The sequence below is a fragment of the Paraphaeosphaeria sporulosa genome, assembly GCF_001642045.1.
Source record: "Paraphaeosphaeria sporulosa strain AP3s5-JAC2a unplaced genomic scaffold CC84scaffold_1, whole genome shotgun sequence".
In the NCBI taxonomy this organism is placed as follows: Eukaryota; Fungi; Ascomycota; class Dothideomycetes; order Pleosporales; family Didymosphaeriaceae; genus Paraphaeosphaeria; species Paraphaeosphaeria sporulosa.
The window spans coordinates 4,081,743-4,101,159 of record NW_017253360.1 but is presented as its reverse complement, the minus strand read 5'-3'; the positions used below and the strand labels follow the sequence as shown (position 1 = coordinate 4,101,159).

At 50.8% G+C, this 19,417-nt stretch overlaps 9 protein-coding genes across 9 annotated transcripts; 6 read left to right on the top strand and 3 right to left on the bottom strand.

Moving 5' to 3' along the window:
- The first annotated feature begins 1,334 nt into the window (after nucleotides 1–1,334).
- On the top strand, nucleotides 1,335–2,645 carry CC84DRAFT_1135523 (uncharacterized protein). Its single transcript, XM_018176066.1, has 3 exons — nucleotides 1,335–1,911; nucleotides 1,962–2,084; nucleotides 2,138–2,645. The coding sequence occupies exons 1-3, from the start codon at nucleotides 1,662–1,664 to the stop codon at nucleotides 2,563–2,565; spliced, it is 801 nt and encodes a 266-aa protein (XP_018043031.1). The 5' UTR covers nucleotides 1,335–1,661; the 3' UTR covers nucleotides 2,566–2,645.
- A 312-nt stretch (nucleotides 2,646–2,957) lies between these two features.
- On the top strand, nucleotides 2,958–4,286 carry CC84DRAFT_1109257 (uncharacterized protein). The gene is made up of 2 exons (XM_018175219.1): nucleotides 2,958–3,160; nucleotides 3,209–4,286. Exons 1-2 carry the CDS (start codon nucleotides 2,976–2,978, stop codon nucleotides 4,125–4,127), a joined length of 1,104 nt encoding a protein of 367 aa, XP_018043030.1. The 5' UTR covers nucleotides 2,958–2,975; the 3' UTR covers nucleotides 4,128–4,286.
- Nucleotides 4,287–4,955: 669 nt separating this feature from the next.
- Nucleotides 4,956–6,603, bottom strand: CC84DRAFT_1227233 (Clavaminate synthase-like protein; the record flags this gene model as incomplete). The annotated part of the gene is made up of 3 exons (XM_018183605.1): nucleotides 5,882–6,603; nucleotides 5,249–5,837; nucleotides 4,956–5,200 (listed from the first exon to the last, which is right to left on the bottom strand). Exons 1-3 carry the CDS (start codon nucleotides 6,251–6,253, stop codon nucleotides 4,956–4,958), a joined length of 1,206 nt encoding a protein of 401 aa, XP_018043029.1. The 5' UTR covers nucleotides 6,254–6,603.
- Nucleotides 6,604–6,764: 161 nt separating this feature from the next.
- On the top strand, nucleotides 6,765–7,354 carry CC84DRAFT_1135517 (translation initiation inhibitor; the record flags this gene model as incomplete). The annotated part of the gene is made up of 3 exons (XM_018176065.1): nucleotides 6,765–6,953; nucleotides 7,005–7,078; nucleotides 7,130–7,354. The coding sequence occupies exons 1-3, from the start codon at nucleotides 6,902–6,904 to the stop codon at nucleotides 7,352–7,354; spliced, it is 351 nt and encodes a 116-aa protein (XP_018043028.1). The 5' UTR covers nucleotides 6,765–6,901.
- A 765-nt stretch (nucleotides 7,355–8,119) lies between these two features.
- On the bottom strand, nucleotides 8,120–8,965 carry CC84DRAFT_1135515 (Phosphoenolpyruvate/pyruvate domain-containing protein; the record flags this gene model as incomplete). The annotated part of the gene is made up of 1 exon (XM_018176064.1): nucleotides 8,120–8,965. The coding sequence occupies exon 1, from the start codon at nucleotides 8,939–8,941 to the stop codon at nucleotides 8,120–8,122; it is 822 nt and encodes a 273-aa protein (XP_018043027.1). The 5' UTR covers nucleotides 8,942–8,965.
- A 710-nt stretch (nucleotides 8,966–9,675) lies between these two features.
- On the top strand, nucleotides 9,676–11,338 carry CC84DRAFT_1109249 (MFS transporter). The gene is made up of 3 exons (XM_018175218.1): nucleotides 9,676–9,991; nucleotides 10,045–10,838; nucleotides 10,886–11,338. The coding sequence occupies exons 1-3, from the start codon at nucleotides 9,700–9,702 to the stop codon at nucleotides 11,195–11,197; spliced, it is 1,398 nt and encodes a 465-aa protein (XP_018043026.1). The 5' UTR covers nucleotides 9,676–9,699; the 3' UTR covers nucleotides 11,198–11,338.
- A 579-nt stretch (nucleotides 11,339–11,917) lies between these two features.
- CC84DRAFT_1212173 (uncharacterized protein) lies at nucleotides 11,918–13,516 on the top strand (the record flags this gene model as incomplete). The annotated part of the gene is made up of 1 exon (XM_018182430.1): nucleotides 11,918–13,516. One exon carries the CDS (start codon nucleotides 11,918–11,920, stop codon nucleotides 13,514–13,516), a length of 1,599 nt encoding a protein of 532 aa, XP_018043025.1.
- Nucleotides 13,517–15,491: 1,975 nt separating this feature from the next.
- Nucleotides 15,492–15,950, bottom strand: CC84DRAFT_1212172 (killer toxin; the record flags this gene model as incomplete). Its single annotated transcript, XM_018182429.1, has 2 exons — nucleotides 15,492–15,847; nucleotides 15,893–15,950. 2 exons carry the CDS (start codon nucleotides 15,948–15,950, stop codon nucleotides 15,492–15,494), a joined length of 414 nt encoding a protein of 137 aa, XP_018043024.1.
- A 2,348-nt stretch (nucleotides 15,951–18,298) lies between these two features.
- Nucleotides 18,299–19,041, top strand: CC84DRAFT_155125 (uncharacterized protein). Its single transcript, XM_018185393.1, has 2 exons — nucleotides 18,299–18,580; nucleotides 18,627–19,041. The coding sequence occupies exons 1-2, from the start codon at nucleotides 18,363–18,365 to the stop codon at nucleotides 18,760–18,762; spliced, it is 354 nt and encodes a 117-aa protein (XP_018043023.1). The 5' UTR covers nucleotides 18,299–18,362; the 3' UTR covers nucleotides 18,763–19,041.
- The last annotated feature ends 376 nt before the right edge of the window (nucleotides 19,042–19,417 follow it).

Below are 19,417 nucleotides of genomic sequence, written 5' to 3'. Positions count from 1 at the left end.
GCGTCACGTTCGAGGGCGAGATGATATGAAGACATGTCTCCATTATGCACAGCGCATTACTGCGTTAGAGGAGCAAGTCACGAGCAAAGTTTGTTCCAAGGTTGTGTAGAGCATAGCGTATAGGATACGAGATTGGGCGTTTAATCTAAAATTTCGAAAGGTATCTCAATCCTAGCGTCGCTCCAATCTGCTCGATTGTGAAAACTACTTTGCAATGCCTCAGCATATCCTGATGGTCAAATCACCCGCCCTTTCACCATTGGCTGACAGTTGACATCCATGTTGCCTGCGAATGCATGAGCCGATCACCAGAGAAGATATGCAACATTAACTTGCTCGTAAGATCGTCACGTATCTCAAGCATCTTGCACAGGAAGCCATTCAATTCCTCCGGAGAAGTGCTGAAGAACCCGGGGACCTGGAAGAGCAGATCTTACGTATACTTTCCGCGGCTGAAACCGATGCATCTCGTTTGTGCATGGGCAAGGGATGAAAGTCCCAAAGTGGTCGTAGCAGCCCATGGGACGTTTGAGAAGGCGTGCAGTACCTAGGAGTACACCAGCATATAATATTGCGTACTCCTACCGTGGGTTTTTATATTGATGATAGTGGTTTTGAGCTCACCCTTAAGCCGAATCTCAGCTAGCTTGTCAATAACCCCCGACCAAGATTTGCTGAGACATGTTAAAAGAGTTGGTCGATCGTCACTGCGCGTGCACATGCAAATTATGTGTTCGATGAGGCAGATGCTGCGCAGGTGAGTCGTGTACCACAGACGATGTTGTGGTATCGAGAAAGAATACAGGTTTGAACAAAGGCTTGAATATATGTGTCGCTCACCTGCCAAGAGCACCGTAACAGGCGGTACTCTGATACCCTTGATAGAGATAAGCAGTCCCGTTGTATACAACTAATTTCGATGCTTAGTGTGACCTAGAGCACACTTTTATAAGTGTGCAAAGAGATCTAGAGTCACCTTGGTCAGCTAAGACACATAATTTAAAAATGATCTACCGCCCTTATGTGCAACGGCTGCATTGTCTGTTGCGTCTATCATTTGCTGGAGCTTTGTCATGCCCATATGGGCGGACCGCGTTCTGCGTCACACTCTGAGTCTAAGCTGTACGGATACGTATTTCAACTGTATGACTCAGCCCGGCCGAAGGAATCGCACGATCTTGACTGCTTATCCTGAGATCTCTGAAGTGGACGCCATGCCATTCTCGTTGTGAATGCTAGAAATTGAGAGATGCTAGTACGTTTCGGGAATAGCGTTAAGCTGGAAAGCGCGACATAGACTCCTCACAAAACGATCGCAGCCCACGACATCGACATCTGCAACTGAGCAGCGCTGTCGTTGCACGAACCCTCGTCTGATCTTGCAGTTTTCCAGATCCTCTCGTGATGTTGTTTCAAAAGTCCTCGGCAGCAGGCTGTCAGCCCAGACAAGCCAAGCGCGCGGCATGAGACGTTTCGCATCCACGTCCCGCGTTTGAGGCTAGCAGCGCGAACGTCAGTCTTCAGGATGCCCTCGCCTTCGTGACAGCGTTTCTTCTCCTATCCGTTCTTTGCCTCACGAGGCTGTACTTTTTGTTCTATTCTCTTTGCTTTCGCTGCACCTGGTGTGCTTTTGTTTGTCTTATTCTGCGAACTTTACCATAATGCCGCAAGAGTACCGAGCAGTGCCGGTGGAAGAGGCGTCTCAGTTGAGTGGCGACGATGCGAGTGTGAACGAGAAATTTGAGTGGAGGACAGAGAAGAAGACGCTCTCGCAGCGGATACGGAATGCTTCGACGTCGCATTTAGTGTGGATAGTACAGGCGGTTATGCTATCGGCATCGATCACGTTCTTCGCCCTGGGAGTATGCATGCGAACAGCAAAGCAGGCAGACGCTATCCCTATGACGTTCTGTAAGAAGCCAGCTTGGGTGGAGTCGACCTGGAGCTAACAGTGCATGCAGCGCCGGTCAACGAAGCGGTTGAATACAAGATCCATCACTTCGACCTGAAGCCTATTCCAGATGGTCCATTCGTCGGCAAGGGACCGCAGGTAGATGCGATGTGGGAGTGGGCAACAGATGGAGGTGCGTACTATCTTCGATCATGTTTTTGGACAGTTAAATTAACCAACATTCAGTCCCGGACACCATGGTCACCCGCGAAGAGATGATCAAGATGAACATGGACCCCGAGGGCGCCCTCATGGTAACCGACCCGGCAACCGGCAAACGTGGGTACCGGGTCGCTATCGAAGTTTTCCATCAACTGCACTGCTTGAATCTGCTCCGACAAGCAAACTGGAAGGCTCACTACGCAAAGCTGGGCGGCGACACATCTGCGGAGCCCGAGGACTTGCACGGCCATCTCGATCACTGTATCGATGCGCTTCGACAATTCGTCATGTGCCAGTCAGACGTGAACGTGTTTCCCTTCCGCTTTCCGTTTAACGACGGCGACCCGTGGCCGGACTACAGCTCGCCCAGGATGTGCCGCAACTATGAGAAGGTGCGGCAGTGGGCCGTTGACCATGGAGTTGCGCAAGGTGTCGATGAGCCAGAGCATTAGACATTCCACGCGCATGAGAGTATCGTCACTTGCACTGTACATATGAAAAGCTTAGACAAATGAACGCTGGTCTACTTGCGATTTGGTACATCGAGAGATTTTTCGAGCCCAACGTGACGCTTGTTTCGCCCCAAGATCGATATCTTTCAAGGTCCTACGCGGCGCTTGATTTGTTCTAGGCACGATCTATGAATATCAACTACTCTGATAATACCTTGCATGATCAGAATAGGTCACGAATGTGCTACTTGCATTTGTCTTGTACTCAGTGTATAGATGCTTGCAGGGTTCGTCAGCGTGTGCCACGTGAAAGCGCGTTTTCGGTTGACGCGCCGAACACTGAACCCTGCAGATGCGATTGACCTCAACGTCGAGCCATTTTCACAACGGCACCCATATCCCATCTCAATATGAGCAAGGCAACTATTGAGCAAGCTCTGACTGGTCTCATCCCGACCTTATCTGGACCACTTCCTCCAGAGCTCGTCGATCTCGCACTATCCTTACTTGCACGATCGCGAAGCGTCGCCCATTCTTTGAAGCCGGATGAAGAGATAGCACGGCCGTACGCATGTGCGCAATTAGCCTGTGAAAGGTGCGCATAAGCTTGCGACCTTGATATACAGTGTCTGACCGACTGCAGGTCGAAGAAGCGCCTCAATCTCCCCGCCATCGCACCCCGGCCGCCCTGTCCTCCTCGCATCTACAAGAAGCTATACGGCTACCTCGAGAGCGCGCTGCCCGCACCAGCATCAGCCACCCGAGAACCTCAGACCCCCCGTAAATCTGCCTCGAGCGTCCCGCCTTCCGCGCGAACCACACCCAAAACACCGAGGACGCCGCAGAGCGCCAAGCGTACACCAAAGAGCACACGTAGGGATGGGAATAAGGACGAGGAACCCCCACAATGGCTTGCGCCTACCATTCGTGGACTCCTCAAGGCATTTAATTATCCCAATGCCGCAGGAAATGTCTACACAGGCGTGGAGATTATCCTCCCGCTACTGGCGCGAATGTCTGCTGCTGCCGCCGAAACACCCAGCAAGCGGCCGAAACGAGCTGCAGCGATATCACAACCCTCAACATCAGAGATATTGCAAAGTCGCATTCTAGGCCTCATCGCGGTGGTTTCTTTCTACGTTCTGAACAGGATGCTGGATCAAGACATAACACCTGAACAGTTCACCCAGTGGACTAACAAGGCCGTCGCAACGCTCCTCAAGTCGCCCGCAGCCAAAGATGTGTCCGAAGCAGACCTGCAGGCAGAGATCGAATCGCTGATGCCTATGGCGCAGGAGGAGGGGTGGGTGCGCATGGAGTGGTTCCTGAATGTTCTTCCGCCGAGCGCTGAAGCGATGGAGGGTGTCGAAGCGACGAATAGTGCGTCTGCCGTAATCGCGAATCGAGGTCACAGCTTGCGTGATGGTGGGAGTAGTTACATCGGGCTGGGGACTATGATGCAGGATGCAACTGATTACTTAGGCGAAAGGCAGCGAGAAGATTACGCAAGGTGGAAATCAGATATTATGGCCCGCGTTGAAGCTATTGAGGCATCGTCGTAGCGTATCGAACCGCTCACACAACATACTATGGTCGGCGCAGCATGTTCTCGAAGTCTATATTACGGCTTCTTCCTACAGCCAGAGGGGGGGTCTATGTCCTGTGTCTATTCGACACAATCTACGCCGAGCGCCATATCCAGAAAGTTCAGACAATCACCCAAACGAAACTCATACCTAGAAAACCATATACCGCTACGAAGGCGCTGGTCCCAACTTTCCCTGTGTATACTCGTTGTGAGCTCGTCGCTGTCCATCTCAAGGGCTGCCAATGATCATAGGTTATGGCTCCGAATGCTCCATCTCAAGGGCCCATGGTTGCAGGTGTTACCTGAGAACAAGCATTGTTTCTTCCACGCGTGGAGCTCGGTAAGTCTGGGCATGCTATACCCTTGCAGAGCAAATAAAAAATTAGGAAGAGTTTATATAGCTTGTGCAGAGTTGTGCAGTGATTAATGGCGACGAACTGAGGCTGCGTGTTAAGCGTAGATAACAAAGCCATGAGGGTTTTCAAGTGCAGCGTGATGTCGAGCAGCGATCTGATGATGTCTTGGTCTTAAGATCTAGGCGATCATGAAATCCATCATGCGGTACATCGACAAATGAAAGAAAGGGGCAGACAATTGAGTAGGTGTTGGACACGCAGATATACTAAGAGAGCTTTGCAGTTGGCGACAATAACTTCAATAGGGACGAATCATATCATGATTTGGCTTCGACAGATCAAAGATATATTGTAGAAGTTTGGAATCGTACGCTAATGTATCGGGGAAGGGGAAGAAACTTTCGGAGAACCAAACACCAAAAAATGCACCATCGCACTGGAGCAGATTACACAGGAAGCACGACCCGCATGCCCATGTACTCTCGCGTATGCATCAACTTGCCATCAATGATGGACTGATGCACACCAACACGGTTGTGCTCGGTATCCGTCGGGTCCGTAGCAGTTGCGATCTGTATCTCGCGCCATTGTCGGTTCGTGGGCGCAAGATCACCACCTGAGGTGCGCTTCTTGAACTCCTTGTAGATACCTTGCTCTTCGACGCAGCCTTCGCGCTGAATGAGTGGAGAATCTGACCCCGTTAGTGTCTTTCCAACCGAGTTGATGTAGAGTGACATACCGTAAGCAGGCGACATACGCATATCTCCCAAAGAACTGTTGAACAAGACGAGTGAGAGTCTTTCTTGTTGCAGCTGATCAACCGGAGGCTTGAACACCCTGTGTCGCGTAGCCTTGAAGTGACCACCGGATACAATTTCAAGCGTGTCGCCGATATTGATCACGAGCGCACCGGGCTTATACGGCACATAGTACCACTTCTCGTCTTGTCCCCAGATCTGCAGGCAGCTGATGGGAACGCTGAAGAGGAGCGTTGTGAGACCGAAATCGGTGTGGCCGTGCATGCGCAGACCCTTCGATGCCTCCTCGGTGGACTTTTGTACCGGACGGAACAGTGCGTGACGGAAGTAGCCCTCTCCAGTTGGACCACCATGTGATTGAACGTTGTCCCAAAGGTAATCGTCAGGAAGTTCGAGCACCCGCGAAAAGAGGGTTAGGAGGCGACGGTTGACGGATTGAGTGAGGTATTCGCAAAAGGCACGGATTTCGTCCATGAATGGGTGGACGCAGGTGGGACTGCGGTCCATAGACTCCCAATCGGGCTTGTACCAGTTAAACTGCTCGATGCCATCTGCGCATCCACGGTGACGCTGTTAATGTAAGCATTAGTCTAATGCAGATTGGTAAAGTATACCTTAAAGCCGTACGGGTGCTTATATCCTGACCAGACGCCTGTCTCGGGGTTGAAAAGAAGTCGTTCCTTGTCTTCTTCAGTGATATTGTTGTAGAGATATTGTGCAATAGCGAACTGGCGGTGTAGCTGCTCAAGCGAGATGCCGTAGTTCTCGAGGAAGAGGAAACCCTCGTCGCGGATAGCCCTCTTGACCCGCTGCACTAAACCGTCAACCACAGCGGGGTCTTCTGAGTCGAGCAACGATAGATCAATGGAGCTCAGCTCAGCGAAGTTCTCCTTCTGTTGCGTGACGGGGGGAGGAATCCATTCTGGAACAAATGGCTTGCCTGGGAGGTCGGCAGCTGGTGGATTGAAGGGAGCTGTAGGTGCCATAATAATAGTGGATGTGCAATAAGAGTGTGTAGATGTTGTGCAACTGGTTGCAGTGTGTAGATGGTGCTTGATGAGGATGCCGTAGCGTGTCTTTATATCGCACAGCAATGCGCTTCGCGCCCTCGTCCAAAGACAAGTACCAAACCCCAGACGAGCTCCGCTCCGCTCCAGTACGATACTCGAGCGGATGGTAGCGCAGGTCCCACAACTCCAGCTTCGCGTCCCAGACCGCCCGAGATAGGCGCTGCTCCTCCATTGTTCCTGCTCCTCTCCATACCCGCGGAGCAGTTAGTCCTCCCGTAACACATGGGAAGGGTGGCTGGTATCTTGGTGTAGCGCCCCCTTCAGATAGCGCGTCGGCATTGGGAGGAGCTCCTCCCTGCTCCTCCCAGCCCGCGCCAGGCTCCCGAGGGCCCGTGCACATCCACCAACTGCTCCACACCTTACATGCAATGCCCACTTGGCTACAATCGCAGTCCTCCGTTTTCGCAACGACTATCTTTTCGGAAACTTAAAGTCCCCAATGCAGCCGCCCCTCATGTTTTTCCTACATCCCCAATCTACACACACATTCACTCTCGAACCTCCGTAACAGTCCTCATCACACTTTATCACCCAAATTTTTCAAATCCACAAGACTTCAACAAAATGTCTCGCCAGCTTATCTCCAGCGAGAAGTTCCCTCCCAAGCCTCACAATTGTAAGTTTAGACCTACCAAAAGCTGTGCAGAGCACCGACCTAACTTCACAGGCCCTGCCGTCAAGGTTCCCGGCTTAGTATTTTGCGCTGGTCAGACAGCAACCGGAGAGATCAAACAAGCGACCGTATGCATCCTATGACTATCATAGCTTTACCCGACTGACCACTGCCCCTAGAGGAAAGTTCTCCAAAACCTGAAGGAGGTGCTCGAACTCTCCGGCTCTTCATTGGAGCAGGTCGTCAAATACAACGTCTACCTGGCAGACATGAAGGATTTCGCGGCGATGAACGAGGCATACATTGAGTTTCTGCCTCAGCCAATGCCTTCGCGGAGTTGCTTGCAAGCGCTCGCACCCGGAGAGGGAACGGTCATTGAGATTGAGTGCATAGCGCAGGTTTGAGTAGGTGTAGATTGATACGAGTAGTCTGGACTTATAGATTAGATTGGCAGCATCATTGGTAGAAATGGCATCACGACCCTAAATTACAATTGCTGTCTTTGTGCCTATTTTACGTTTCGTGCATGAATGAGACGCCACCGTCATTGCTCACAGACGCATCAAGTCTAGAGTGGGTGAAATAAAAGGTGGGAACTTAGGTGCCTAAGCATGTCGGCGCGCACTTCATCCTATATCAAATTACTCTATTGTACGTTTATAAAGTCTTCATATGATATGTTAGCACGGATGCTCACAGTAGGGTGGAACCTCTTTTCATTGTCGGCTACTGTGGTTCCAACTCCATTTTGTAAAGGTCAAGAATTAGTGTTCTGTACGAGCCACATTTCGTAGTGGCGGCTATATCCTGCGAGGGTGTCGTGGAAGCATGCGCACGTTGGACAAAGGTTCAGATACAGATACATCTAAAGACCGAGAGCAAGGCCACTCTATCTACTACACTTCCATTTGCATGAGGACTTCTGATACATCACGGAAACGTTCGCCTCAAAAGGGCGCGCGCCTTCTAAATTGTTATCAGCGAAAAGACAACCAAAACGCTGAGACATGGCAAAGGAACTGGGTTTGATGTGAATGAGTTATACAAGTAGATACTATGACTGAAACTATGGCATATCTCCCAACTCCGCCCATCTATTATTCCATATCCCCAAATGCGATTCCGTGTTCATCGTAAACCGTTGTATGCAAGTGAAGTGCTTCAAAAGTCTACGGCGTCTTTGCGCTACCGGACCTCGCGATTTCGAACTCGGAAATGTACCAGTTTTGAATGGCCTTCGTGTCACCCGTGATAGCCACTGTATCATACCTGGCCCTCGCCTCCTTCGCCGCCGTCCCGTTGTTGACCATACGTGCGAACCACTTTCCATGTTTCCGCGCCGCAGCCTCGATCTTATCAATCGCAGCTACAAACTCAGGTTCGTCGCCCCGCGCAGGCACGTAGCCCAGCAGTGCTTGCGCAAGATCGTTTGGCCCAATGAAGATCATGTCGACACCCGGAACCGCAGCAATGGCTTCCACGTTCTCGACACCTGCCCGTGTCTCGATTTGTATCATGGTGAGGATAGTCTCGTTTGCAGTCTTCATGTACTGCGGTGTTGTAAGGCCGTGTGCGATGGCAGGGAATGCGGACCCCTGCCCTCGTACTCCATGGGGAGGGAATTTGGAGGATGCGACGATCTGTGCGGCTTCTTCGGCGGTGTTAATTTGGGGAACGAGGATGCCGTGTGCACCTGTGTCGAGAGCGCGCTTGATGATGTCGTGTGCCGGGCCTCGGATGCGGATGATGGGGGAGACATCGAGGGCGGCGATCGCGGCGACTGAGTTGTGCATTGAATCGTCCCCGATGTGGCCATGCTCGCAGTCCAGGATAATGCCGTCAAGACCTGTTAAGGCGACGATTTGAGCTTGTCGAACAGAAGGTATGGCAACGAAGGTCATCAATGGGTATTCATTTGCCTTGATCTTGTTGAGTAACCGAAGGCGCGGGTTGTTGACCTTGGTCTCGATTGGCGTCGTGTAGGAAGTCATTTTTAAAGAGCTTGAAGAGTTCGTAACTTTGTATGTATTCGAGCCGCTTTATTGGAAGTTATCTGTCCTGGAAAGTGATGGGGAATGATTGAGTTGCGGAAGACAGTGTGAAGAATCCACAAAAATCAGGCGGCCACATCGTAGAAATAGCATGAGCTGCTCATATCAAATACGTATCATCTACATGATGCTCCTGAATTCGGTGAGGAGCACCGTCGAACTTGTTGATCTGCATATTGACATCTGTACAGTTGGAAACCTCGCGTCGACGCGTAGTGTCGGCAGACCCACTAGGAGGAGCTCCTCCGCTGACTGACAACTGAATTCTGATTCGGCACCGGAGAGATAAGCGCGCAGACGCACGTTTACCCCAGGTCTCCAGGGATTGCGATTAGCTTCCCCGCTAGCGGGCTAGCATCCGTCTAGCTGGGACTCGACATCTGGAGCCATGGGGCGCTCCTCCCTCCTTATCTATCGAGTCCATAGTATCAATGGCTGTTGCCGATGCGATAAAGGGGAATATAAAACCTGCAAGGGGAGAGGCGAGGAAGACACAGTCACGGCTCGAACAGTTACGCATCGGTCGACACTTGTTCAAGCTTTGAAGCATTGCAAAATTTGCAAACCCTTGTGGTATCTTTACCATGGACAACGAAACGAAAAAGTCGATCGAGTGCGAGGTTGAGCTTGCCAAAGACCTCGAGGTTGGACGAAGCGAGACTGTACGAGACGACCGACGACCAGACTCCCTGCGCGATATGAGCCAGGAGGAGATTGCGGCTCTCAATAAGAAGCTCGTTCGAAAGATCGATACCATCATCTTGCCTATCATTGGCATTCTTTACATTCTCAACTATATCGATCGCCAAAACCTCGCCGCGGCAAAGTTGCAGGGTATCATGGAGGATCTCAACATGACGACGCAGCAATTTGCTACGGCTGTCTCGATCCTCTTCGTCGGCTATCTGCCTTTTCAGATCCCGAGCAATCTTCTTATCACGAAGTTCCCAAGGCCAGGTCTCTACATCTGCGCAGCTGTGGTCATCTGGGGTATGGTGAATCCTCGATTCTGATGTCGAACATTTTACTGACTTTCATTGCAGGAGGCATCTCAGCAGCGACTGCAGCTGTCCGTACGTATGGACAGCTTCTTGCTGTTCGAGCCGTCCTCGGTGTCGCAGAAGCTGTGTTCTTCCCTGGTGCCATCTACTATCTTTCCGCCTGGTACACCAAGACTGAACTCGGGAAGCGTATCGCTGCGCTATACATCGCACAACAATTCGGGAATGCTTTTGGTGGACTCTTTGCCGCTGCTATACTGCAGCTCGATGGAGCACACGGCATTCGGGGATGGCAATGGTTGTTCATCATCGAGGGATGTGCAACGGTTGGCATCGGGTCCATCTGTGCCTTCTTTATGCCCGAGTTCCCACACAACAGCCGCATATTATCGCAAGAGCAACGAGACTTGGCGGTGTGGCGAATTGAATCTGAGTCCGGTGCTGCCGAAGGTACCGAGAAGGAGAGCGTGCTGAAGGGATTCGCGAAAGCACTGTCAGATCCCAAGCTTGTTCTGCTGATCCTCTGCAACATGCTCTCGCAAGCACAAGGGTCCATTGCCAACTTCTTCCCGACACTGGTTGCTTCGCTAAACTTCAACCACACGATCTCGCTACTCCTCACGGCACCACCATACATACTTGCGGGAATCGTCTATTATGGGCTCATGTCTTGGTCTGATCGCCGTAACACAGCGTATCCGATCATCATGGTCTGCATTTCGATAGCTTGCGGAATGTATATCATACCGATGGCCACGCAAAACGTCGGCGCCCGATACTTCGCCATGATGATACTTCCATTTGCATCCGTTGGACCCCAGCTCGTGCTGTATAAGGTGAGTACAAAGTCCACTTATTTAGAGCAATAGCTGATCTCAAACAGACAATCAACTTGCATTTGGCACGACCTGTGGCAAAGAGAGCAGCTGCATCTGCGCTTGTGAACGCGATTGGAGGGACCTCTAACATCTGGGCATCATATCTCTACTATGCACCACCCCATTTTTACGCTGCCTTTGGCACACTCATGGGCTGCGCCTTCATTTTTGCGGCTACGATTACAACCTATCGCTGGTTGGTGCTGCGTGAAAACAAGCGCCTGGACTCGGGTAGGCCCGAGGAGATCGCCAAGGTTGTGAAAGGAGGAGTGACGGAAGAGATGGTGAGGCTGAACTGGCGCTATGAAATGTATTGAGTCATTCAATTGCAGTAGTCGGGAGGATGTGGGCGCTGTGGGTGCCGAGTAGACTTGGACGTCCCTCCATTTCCATAGATCTGATACAGTGCACGTCTAGGCACGTGACGGACCAGCAGCCGACTTCCTGGTCTCTAAAGCACTTCGGATCCCGCAGAATCATATTATCTTATCGTAATTACTGCAGCCAATAATCAAGTGATGAAACGCAGCCACAAGGCGGGGTCCGGGCGTATCCAGTTAGGCCGAAGTTGGCGTGCGGTTAGCGGATGGGAAATGTGGGGAAGGCGGCATGAACGTCGGCTGAACGATAAGCGTGTAAGGCACGAGATAAGCGTGCCATCTTGGAAACCGTATCCCGGGGGTCCTGAGTGAAGCTTGCCATCCGCACCATGCAACTCGAACCACCATCACACCATGTCCTGTTCCGTCTCATCTGCCACCCCTGAGCCTCCGACATTTCAACCTTTTCAATGTCCAGTATGTCAAAGCCGCTTTACTCGCCACGAGAACCTAAAGCGCCACGCTGCACTTCACGCACGCTCTCCTGACTCTTCGCTGTCATGCGATCTGTGCAATGCCACGTTCTCGCGTCCGGACCTGCGCGTCCGTCACATGAAAAGGCAGCATCCGGAAGAAGACGAGCAACGCCGCCGGAAACTCTCAGTAGCCAGTAGCACCAGCAGTAGCAGAAAGCGTGCAAGAGCCGACTCGCCAACAATGTCACCCTCAGACACAAGCGATGGCTCTCTTGTTCAGCTAATGAACACTCAATCTGGAGGAGAATCAGCACGGCCCCTGGAAATCGACTCAACGTCTCTGCCGTTACCTTCACATCTCGAGCGAAGCATCTCTGAAACTGCCACATCAGAAAATGCTTTCCTGCCCTCTTTGGCCGACTTCAACTTCCACCAATGGAGTCCTGATGCCCTGTTCACAAGTCAAACCCATTCTACACAGGATGACTGGTATCCCTCGGATTCTCAGATTACGCGTGGCTGTGAGCTCTTCTTCGACCATGTGGCCGGATTTTTACCGTTTTTACACCGACCGACCTTCAACACGCATCAAACTTCGAAAGCGCTACTCTTGAGTGTGCTCGCACTTGCATATCAGTACGGCGAAAACCCCGATTCTGGCGATGATGTAGGTTCGGGACAAAGCTTGTCTGTGCAATGTTTCTATCGAGCACGGGCATCCATCGCCACCGAAGAAGAACATGTGGATGAATCTTTGCATGGTGTAACACTAGTGCAGGCTTATCTTCTACTCGAAGTTTTCGCTTTGATATACTCTACAGATAACGACGCCGCGTATGGGTTGAAGACACACTCAAAGATGATATGCTTGGCTCGAGCCGTTGGCTTGATGCAGCCTGAGTCTGTACCGCCCCCAGAGACCGAGGACCTGGAATCCCTATGGCTCGTTTTTGCACGGGCTGAGTCGGCTAAGAGGACTCTGTTCGCAGTTCACCAGATCGATACGCTGTGGTATCAGATTCTATCGATACCGCGCTCCCTCTCGCATCTAGAGATCAAGCACGATCTTCCATGCCGCGAGACCTTTTTCGAAGCGTCTTCTTCTGCCGAGTGGGCGGTGAAACAGCTCTGCAATAAGAATCAGAATTCCACAGTACCCTATCCGGACGCTGTGCGGCGCTTGCTATCTGGTGACCACCTAAGCGCTATTCCAGACTTTGATCCTTACGGTACCATCAACATTACGCACTTCATACTTTCTAGCGCAAGGGAAATATCAGGCTGGTCTTCAATGACTGGCATGTTGAGTATGGACCGGATCGAGCCATTGCGTGCCGCTCTTCAAGCCCTTGGACCATATGCCCATCCAGAAACACCGAATGGCACCCAGACACCATCTGCAGCGCTATGGGAGGCGACATGGGAAACTGCTATGATCGACATGCAATCGTGGTCTCCATCACATACGGGGGGCATCATTGCGAACAGTCTTGATGCCAGTCTGCACCAAATGACCGTCATGGCGCCGTCATTCGACCTCATGTGCAAATCGAAGATTGCCTCCACGATACAACCTCATGTCGACTGGTTCCTGCGCTACCTGGATGCTACGCTAGTTCCGGATACCGAAGCACCCTGGGTCATACTATACGCTTACAAAGCGTTCATGATCGCATGGCAACTGCTAGATGGCGGTGCGAAAGGGTGCATGCAAGTTGTTGGGGTGCAAGACGGAGATCGCGAAGCAGCACTTGCGTGGGCAAAGAAGGCCTTTGGACGCCGCATACAATGGAAGCTTGGGAAAGTTGTTGTCAACTGCTTGGACAACCTCAGAGTGTGAGAAGAACAGGTCATTCAAGATGCAGTGAAGATGAAGTTACGCACTGCAGAACTCAAGGAATATGACAACGACGATTGCTATTGAGAGGCGGGATCTTATTAAACCCCTTGTTTGTGGATGAGCCTAGCTACCGGATGCCGGCTACTTTACTTCTCAACTTGACGCATACCCCGAGATTTCTTCTTTTGCGCCAGCATATGCCCCGAAAACAAGGCCTTAACAACCAAAAGGTGCCACATCCATGCAAGCCTCATTATCCTCCATCATCATTTCGACGACAATGCCGCTGCTCTTGACCTGACAAGCTGTCAGTATCTCCAATCGAACAAATAATGGGAAAGCATGCATTCAGGGAGTCGGACTAAGCAACACAGCTGCGCAAGCAGCCTGGCAGGTTCCATAGCCCGTATTGCAAGCGACAGTCGCAGGAGGTGGAAAGATGAATTTTGAAGTCAAGCCGTCCTGCTGTCAGTAGCTATGACAAAGCGGAGCTCATCAAGCGTGCAATTGACGGAGCTGAAATTTGATGTGTCTGTCTTGAGAGCGGGTTGAGTGGGGTAGGTTCAGAGGAAGTCCAAGACTACAGGGTTGTATGACCCTGTTTGATGGCACCGTCAACAATATGAAAGTGAGGGTGAGCGACATCGAAGAGCTCGCTTTCCACGTTTGTTCCCTTCAGTGTCACCAAGATCGTTGGCCAGGAGTCACATGCTATAGAAAAGTGTGCAGCGAGGGATTTCGACGACCTTGTATGTGACTGGCAAGACGAAATTGTATTTTTCTATCAGCTACTGCCGCTGATACCCTTGAGGGCTCTTTGTAGCGAGAAATTAAGTATACTACAAGAGGGTAGTCTTATTCTTTGGTGACCACGTTCTCTCTCTATTTCCTTGGATTCTCGAATCGGCCATTTACCTGATCATATTGTACACATTCAAGATGCTCACGTCAAAGATCGTGATACGACTTCCATTCGAACGACTATTCACGGCCTACCAGAGAGACTGTGTCTACTAGTCCGTGAATGTTTTAATTCCCGCGCACTTCACAGGCTATCTCGTAAACAACTTCGGGATAGTTTTCGCGTGCTCGCCTAGGAATAAGATATGGGAGCCCGGCGTATCAGGAACATGCTTGAAATTTGTCCTTGAAAAGATTCTTACAAGTTTGCTCATTTTGGTTTCCGACATCTTGATTGTGTGTCTTCCAGCCATTGCCATTGCACGTCTGAAGATCCTGACCAACGATAAGTTGAGTGCGAGAGCGATTTCTGGCACGACTTTGTCTTGTGAGCCGAATTCCAAAGTTCTGCAAGTCCAACACATGATCCTTACAGTACCTAGCGTGTGCGTTGCGTGCACCCTTTGCCTGCTTCATGGTTCCTGCACACTAAGAGCTTCAGATATGCCGTGAGAAGCCCATTTGCTTACATTGTGGTCGTACGTACGACCTAGCTTGTATAGTACCATGTTTCTGATTAGCATAGGGTGAATGAAGTGGCAACGGCGATCTTGATCGCTGGTTACCCAACCTTTCCCAAGCTGTACAAGTTCATCAGAGATGGCTCTGCTAAGAGCAGACGATATCATGTCAAGGATAATAAGCCGACCAAAGGACAGCAGCTCGGTTGAGTAACGTAAATCTAGGGATACTACTGGTCAGTCCATGTATAGTGCTACATAGACCCTTGGGCTCTCACAGTTTGTCGACTTGATGCCAAGTGTATCGTCCAGGAGCTGCGAGGCTTATTGCCTGTGGTATGATCATGATCCCTCACGACACTTTTATTTGTATGACAGGAAGAGTACAGGAAGTAGGTGCAATTCTTAGATGCTCCCTACATATTGAGTTGCTCGTTCCGTGAATAATCTGGGTTGACAATATACGCGGGAGGATCATGTTCTCGGAAACGTGACCCACCGCAAGTCCACCAGGTCTTTCTTGTCCATAACAGCGTGGCCAAATCTTTTCACCTTCAGCAGATCTTGTTCCCGTGCTTGATGCATCCATTAGTGATGTAGTTGACTGTGATCTCTCCGTCGCCGACGTTGTGGCTATCGCCAAGAGGTGCGCTGCCGCAGTACTTGCAGCCTTTCTCCTTCAGCCGCTGGACGGCGCGCTTGACGTCCTTGCCAGTGACTGTCTTGTCCCCGAGCTTCTGCGGGAAAACGCAGAGGCCCTCGTTCTTGGTCAAATGGCAAGACTTACACGCGACCTGCTGACCGTCCTTGAAGACTGCGTCGTCGGAGAGATTGTCGTTGATGAAGTCCAACATGCCACCGTCGCCAAGGGGTTGTTTGCAGCCTGAACACATGGCAGAGCCGCGGCAGTCTAAAGGTCAGTACAGATTTGATTAGAGTGGTGAGAGACTCTTACTGATATCAAGCTGAATGCTAATGCCAAGCAGGGCGGCGAGGATGATGAGAACCTTCATATCGAGTATAGTGGAAGTCTAGTCCTGGTGGGTGATCGTCGAAACTATCGTGATGTGATTTACTACTAAAGTAGGAGATTGAAGAGGAGTAGAGAGAGGTACGGGGTTCTTACGTCGAGTGGGGCAACATCGAACGCTTGGACGCATGTCAGTGAAGGCCTAAGAAGCGCACTTGCCATGTGAGCATGGAGCTCCAAGAACGGCTGGTTCGACCGCGCTACTTGTATATGGAGACAATCATACGCTGAATTCAAATTCTCATCCACGAGATCTAGATGCACGTCCTCGAGCCTTCATTAATAGAGACACGTTCCCCGTCTCGACTATCACATACATATCACTTCCCCGCGGCAGCCGTTGAATTCTGCTGTGTAACCCACAATCGTACATGACCTCGTAGTCCTCGCCTAATATACTAAGATTCCCATCCTCGACCACCCGCTCAGCCGTTCCAGCCCACTCCCAAGGGTACAAATTAATCATGTTCCCGCTAGTTGCCACATGCTTGCTTCTCGTGAAAAAGAGAGGCCGAATCTTATGGCAATCATAAAAACCTGGAGTCAAGACGTCTAAAATCGTGTCACACCATGGACAGCTGGCAGCGATGTAGTTGTATTGGGCTCCGTCCCATAAGTCGAACCCCGAATACGAAAGGAGTATTGCGTTGATAGTGCCGAATCTTGTCGTGTTATTCGTTACCGCGCCGTGTAGAAGGGATGCCGTTACAGATCCGTACTGTCTAACAATGTTGGCTGTAGAATTCCTCAGACATCCCATCCTCCTTGAACGGCATACGGATACGGATATGTATATCGCCTGACAATTATTGAGCCTTGGGTGAGCCTCTGGTATTGAGACCCGCACTCCATCGTTCCGGGAGAAGGTCTAGATCGATCTTCCCATCGATAGTAGGAAATGCAGTCGAAATTGGCAGCGCTCAGTTTCCTGCGATGAGGCCATGGTCAGAGGATACAGTGATAGAATGCGCAGTGAAGAGGAAAGTTTCGTGGCCGATCACTAAGTAAAATGCCATATGGTTTGTTTGAGATTGGAGTCTAGGCTAGATGACAAGTGAGAGGAACTTCGTATCGATTTTCGTGGCGACGACCCGAATTGAAAAGAATCAGGGCGGACAACATTGACGGTATCGATCTGCACCTTGGCTTCACTTTTGATGCACCTTTTCTGGCTTTCAGTAGGATTGATCTGAATCGATGAAGAGGACGTGTCTGCATCAACCTTTAAGCAGTCGAGGGGTGGCTTTTCTATAGATCCAGCCTTGACGAGGACTTTGAAGTTGTGTGGCTGCTTGGATTCGAGTAATGGTTTCGTTCGATGTTGAAGCCAAATCGGGCATCTTGCAGGTACTGGGACTGGATTTCGTTTCTGGATCGATTGTGTTGATATAATCGTCCAACAACAAAGCCGGAAGCATGGCTTGCGTCATTCTAACCTAATTTGTCCTCACAATCCGAATAGTACGCTTGCCAAGCATCAAGTAAGCGCACGCAGGAAGAACATCATCGTATGTGCAGCCGTTGTTGACGATATGGTTGGGATACTGAGGGTGGAACGGCACTAACTGTTGCCTAACTGGGCATCGTACAGTCGTAGAATGGTCTATATTATGGCCCCCATCTTGGTGGTCGTTTGATATTCTAAAACGTTTGACCAGTTACGCTTCCTCCGGGCAGGGTTAATTCTAACCCATGAAAGGTCACCGATCACGTGACAAAATTGCTGCAAACTGTGCAACATCCGGACAAAGATTGGAGTACAGTATTGCTCGACTTGAAGTAACATAATTTGTTTGGACTTTTAGCGCGGTCTACATCGGCGCCTGCTTTGGTTTGCATCTCTAATCCCCTATTCGCGCGCAGTCTGTCAGTAGCGTGCCTCGCCTCGCCATTCACACCAGCAATACGAGCTGTGCTTGGCGACCGTTGAACCCCTGAAAGCTTTCAATTTGACGTCTCCAAAGCTATCACAACAGAAAAATAAATCCTCCTCGACTTGTTCAATGCGCCAAAACGATTTCAGAGCGCGACAGGTACGCGGCCATAAGGGCCGGTCCAGGGCCGCGTCATCGACGCGCGCTAACCATGCATGTTGTACCTCATTTCACCAAAGCCTTCACCTGAACTCGGGCCGCAAGAACTCAAGACGCGCTTTTTAGAGTCTCGTGCCTGGAGACCAGACTGGTATATTGATCCATCGTGTTACCTTTCCCACGCATCACATTAGAGCATCAGCAGAGCGGGCCCAAGGTAGCAACGCACATGCAGAGTACACTACCAACTCAACCATCGAAACGGACCAATACCCCAAGCGCGATTTCTAGGCCAAATTTCAGCAGCTGTCTGTCAATCTCGCACTCTCAACATTCATACTGTTCCAGCATCGCGCCTCACAATGCTTCTTCACTTTTTCCTGGCCTTCTGCTTTGTGGCCTTTGCAGCTGCAGCTCCCACGGATGTCCTGGGTACAAATACAGTATGCGGCTTCGCAGATCGCGGAGTTTCAGCGTCGCAATATACATATCTTGCGCTTGACGGTTGTCGTGCCCTCGGGGAGGCCGCACCAGTGAGGAACGTGTACCGCGATCCGAACTGTGACTGCACATTCTATAGGTATGGCTGGAAGAGTTGCTGATACTCGGTAGCTGACGATGTTTAGGGACGCAGATTGTGAGAAGCATGCATGGTATCTTTCTGTCGACTACGCGACCATGCGAACGGAGGTCGCACAGATCTCGAAATACTACAAGTGCGCTACAAGAACCGGACGGGGAGACGAATTGAAGAAAACTTGAAGGAGGCTCGGTTCTCGAGGCTTGTTTTATTAATGCATATCGAGCACGCTTGATGGTCAGGCACGATCGCATATCCGGATGTTTCAACAGTCTAAGCGCTGCAAGCCGTCTTCCAACTTGAAAGGAACCAAAACCCTCGACCTGGAAAATTACCGACTGCTGTAGTTCTCCTGCCGCCATCCCTCAGACTGACGTGTGCGCTGGGGAGTGCCAACCATATTTCTTCCTGCAGCCAATTCGCCCTGTCAATTTATCCTTCGCATGGCTTTCGCTTTGTACAAAAATACTCAATGTAGTCAGGCCTAATACACATTGTCACCGTCACTATAGGACAATGCGCCGGCATCTGGCTCCGTCTTTATGTTTCTTACGAAACTATGCCCGAGTATTCGTTGCGACCTAGAGGCTATGGGAGGTCTGCCGTATATCAGAAGCGCATGGTCCAGGAGAGGCAGCGCTCTACCAGCCATGAAGTGAAACTAAGTTATTTGGAGCTTGTTACCGAGACTCTTGGACCATACAAATCTCAGAGAGATCCTTTTGGCATCATCCGTCCTCTTACAGTCGGCTACCCCTTTCCATGGCCTGATTGTGGTCTTTGCCCAGAATGTATACTCATTGCGCCTCGCTCCTCCGTCGGCCGTCCCACATGACT

Coding starts and splice junctions, on each gene's coding strand:
- CC84DRAFT_1109257 (XM_018175219.1), top strand. CDS start 2,976: ATGAGCAAGGCAACTATTGAGCAAGCTCTGACTGGTCTCATCCCGACC. Junction 3,161..3,208: donor GCGCAATTAGCCTGTGAAAG/GTGCGCATAAGC, acceptor GACCGACTGCAG/GTCGAAGAAGCGCCTCAATC.
- CC84DRAFT_1135523 (XM_018176066.1), top strand. CDS start 1,662: ATGCCGCAAGAGTACCGAGCAGTGCCGGTGGAAGAGGCGTCTCAGTTG. Junction 1,912..1,961: donor CGCTATCCCTATGACGTTCT/GTAAGAAGCCAG, acceptor CAGTGCATGCAG/CGCCGGTCAACGAAGCGGTT. Junction 2,085..2,137: donor GGAGTGGGCAACAGATGGAG/GTGCGTACTATC, acceptor ACCAACATTCAG/TCCCGGACACCATGGTCACC.
- CC84DRAFT_1109249 (XM_018175218.1), top strand. CDS start 9,700: ATGAGCCAGGAGGAGATTGCGGCTCTCAATAAGAAGCTCGTTCGAAAG. Junction 9,992..10,044: donor CGCAGCTGTGGTCATCTGGG/GTATGGTGAATC, acceptor CTTTCATTGCAG/GAGGCATCTCAGCAGCGACT. Junction 10,839..10,885: donor CCCAGCTCGTGCTGTATAAG/GTGAGTACAAAG, acceptor GATCTCAAACAG/ACAATCAACTTGCATTTGGC.
- CC84DRAFT_155125 (XM_018185393.1), top strand. CDS start 18,363: ATGCTTCTTCACTTTTTCCTGGCCTTCTGCTTTGTGGCCTTTGCAGCT. Junction 18,581..18,626: donor TGTGACTGCACATTCTATAG/GTATGGCTGGAA, acceptor GACGATGTTTAG/GGACGCAGATTGTGAGAAGC.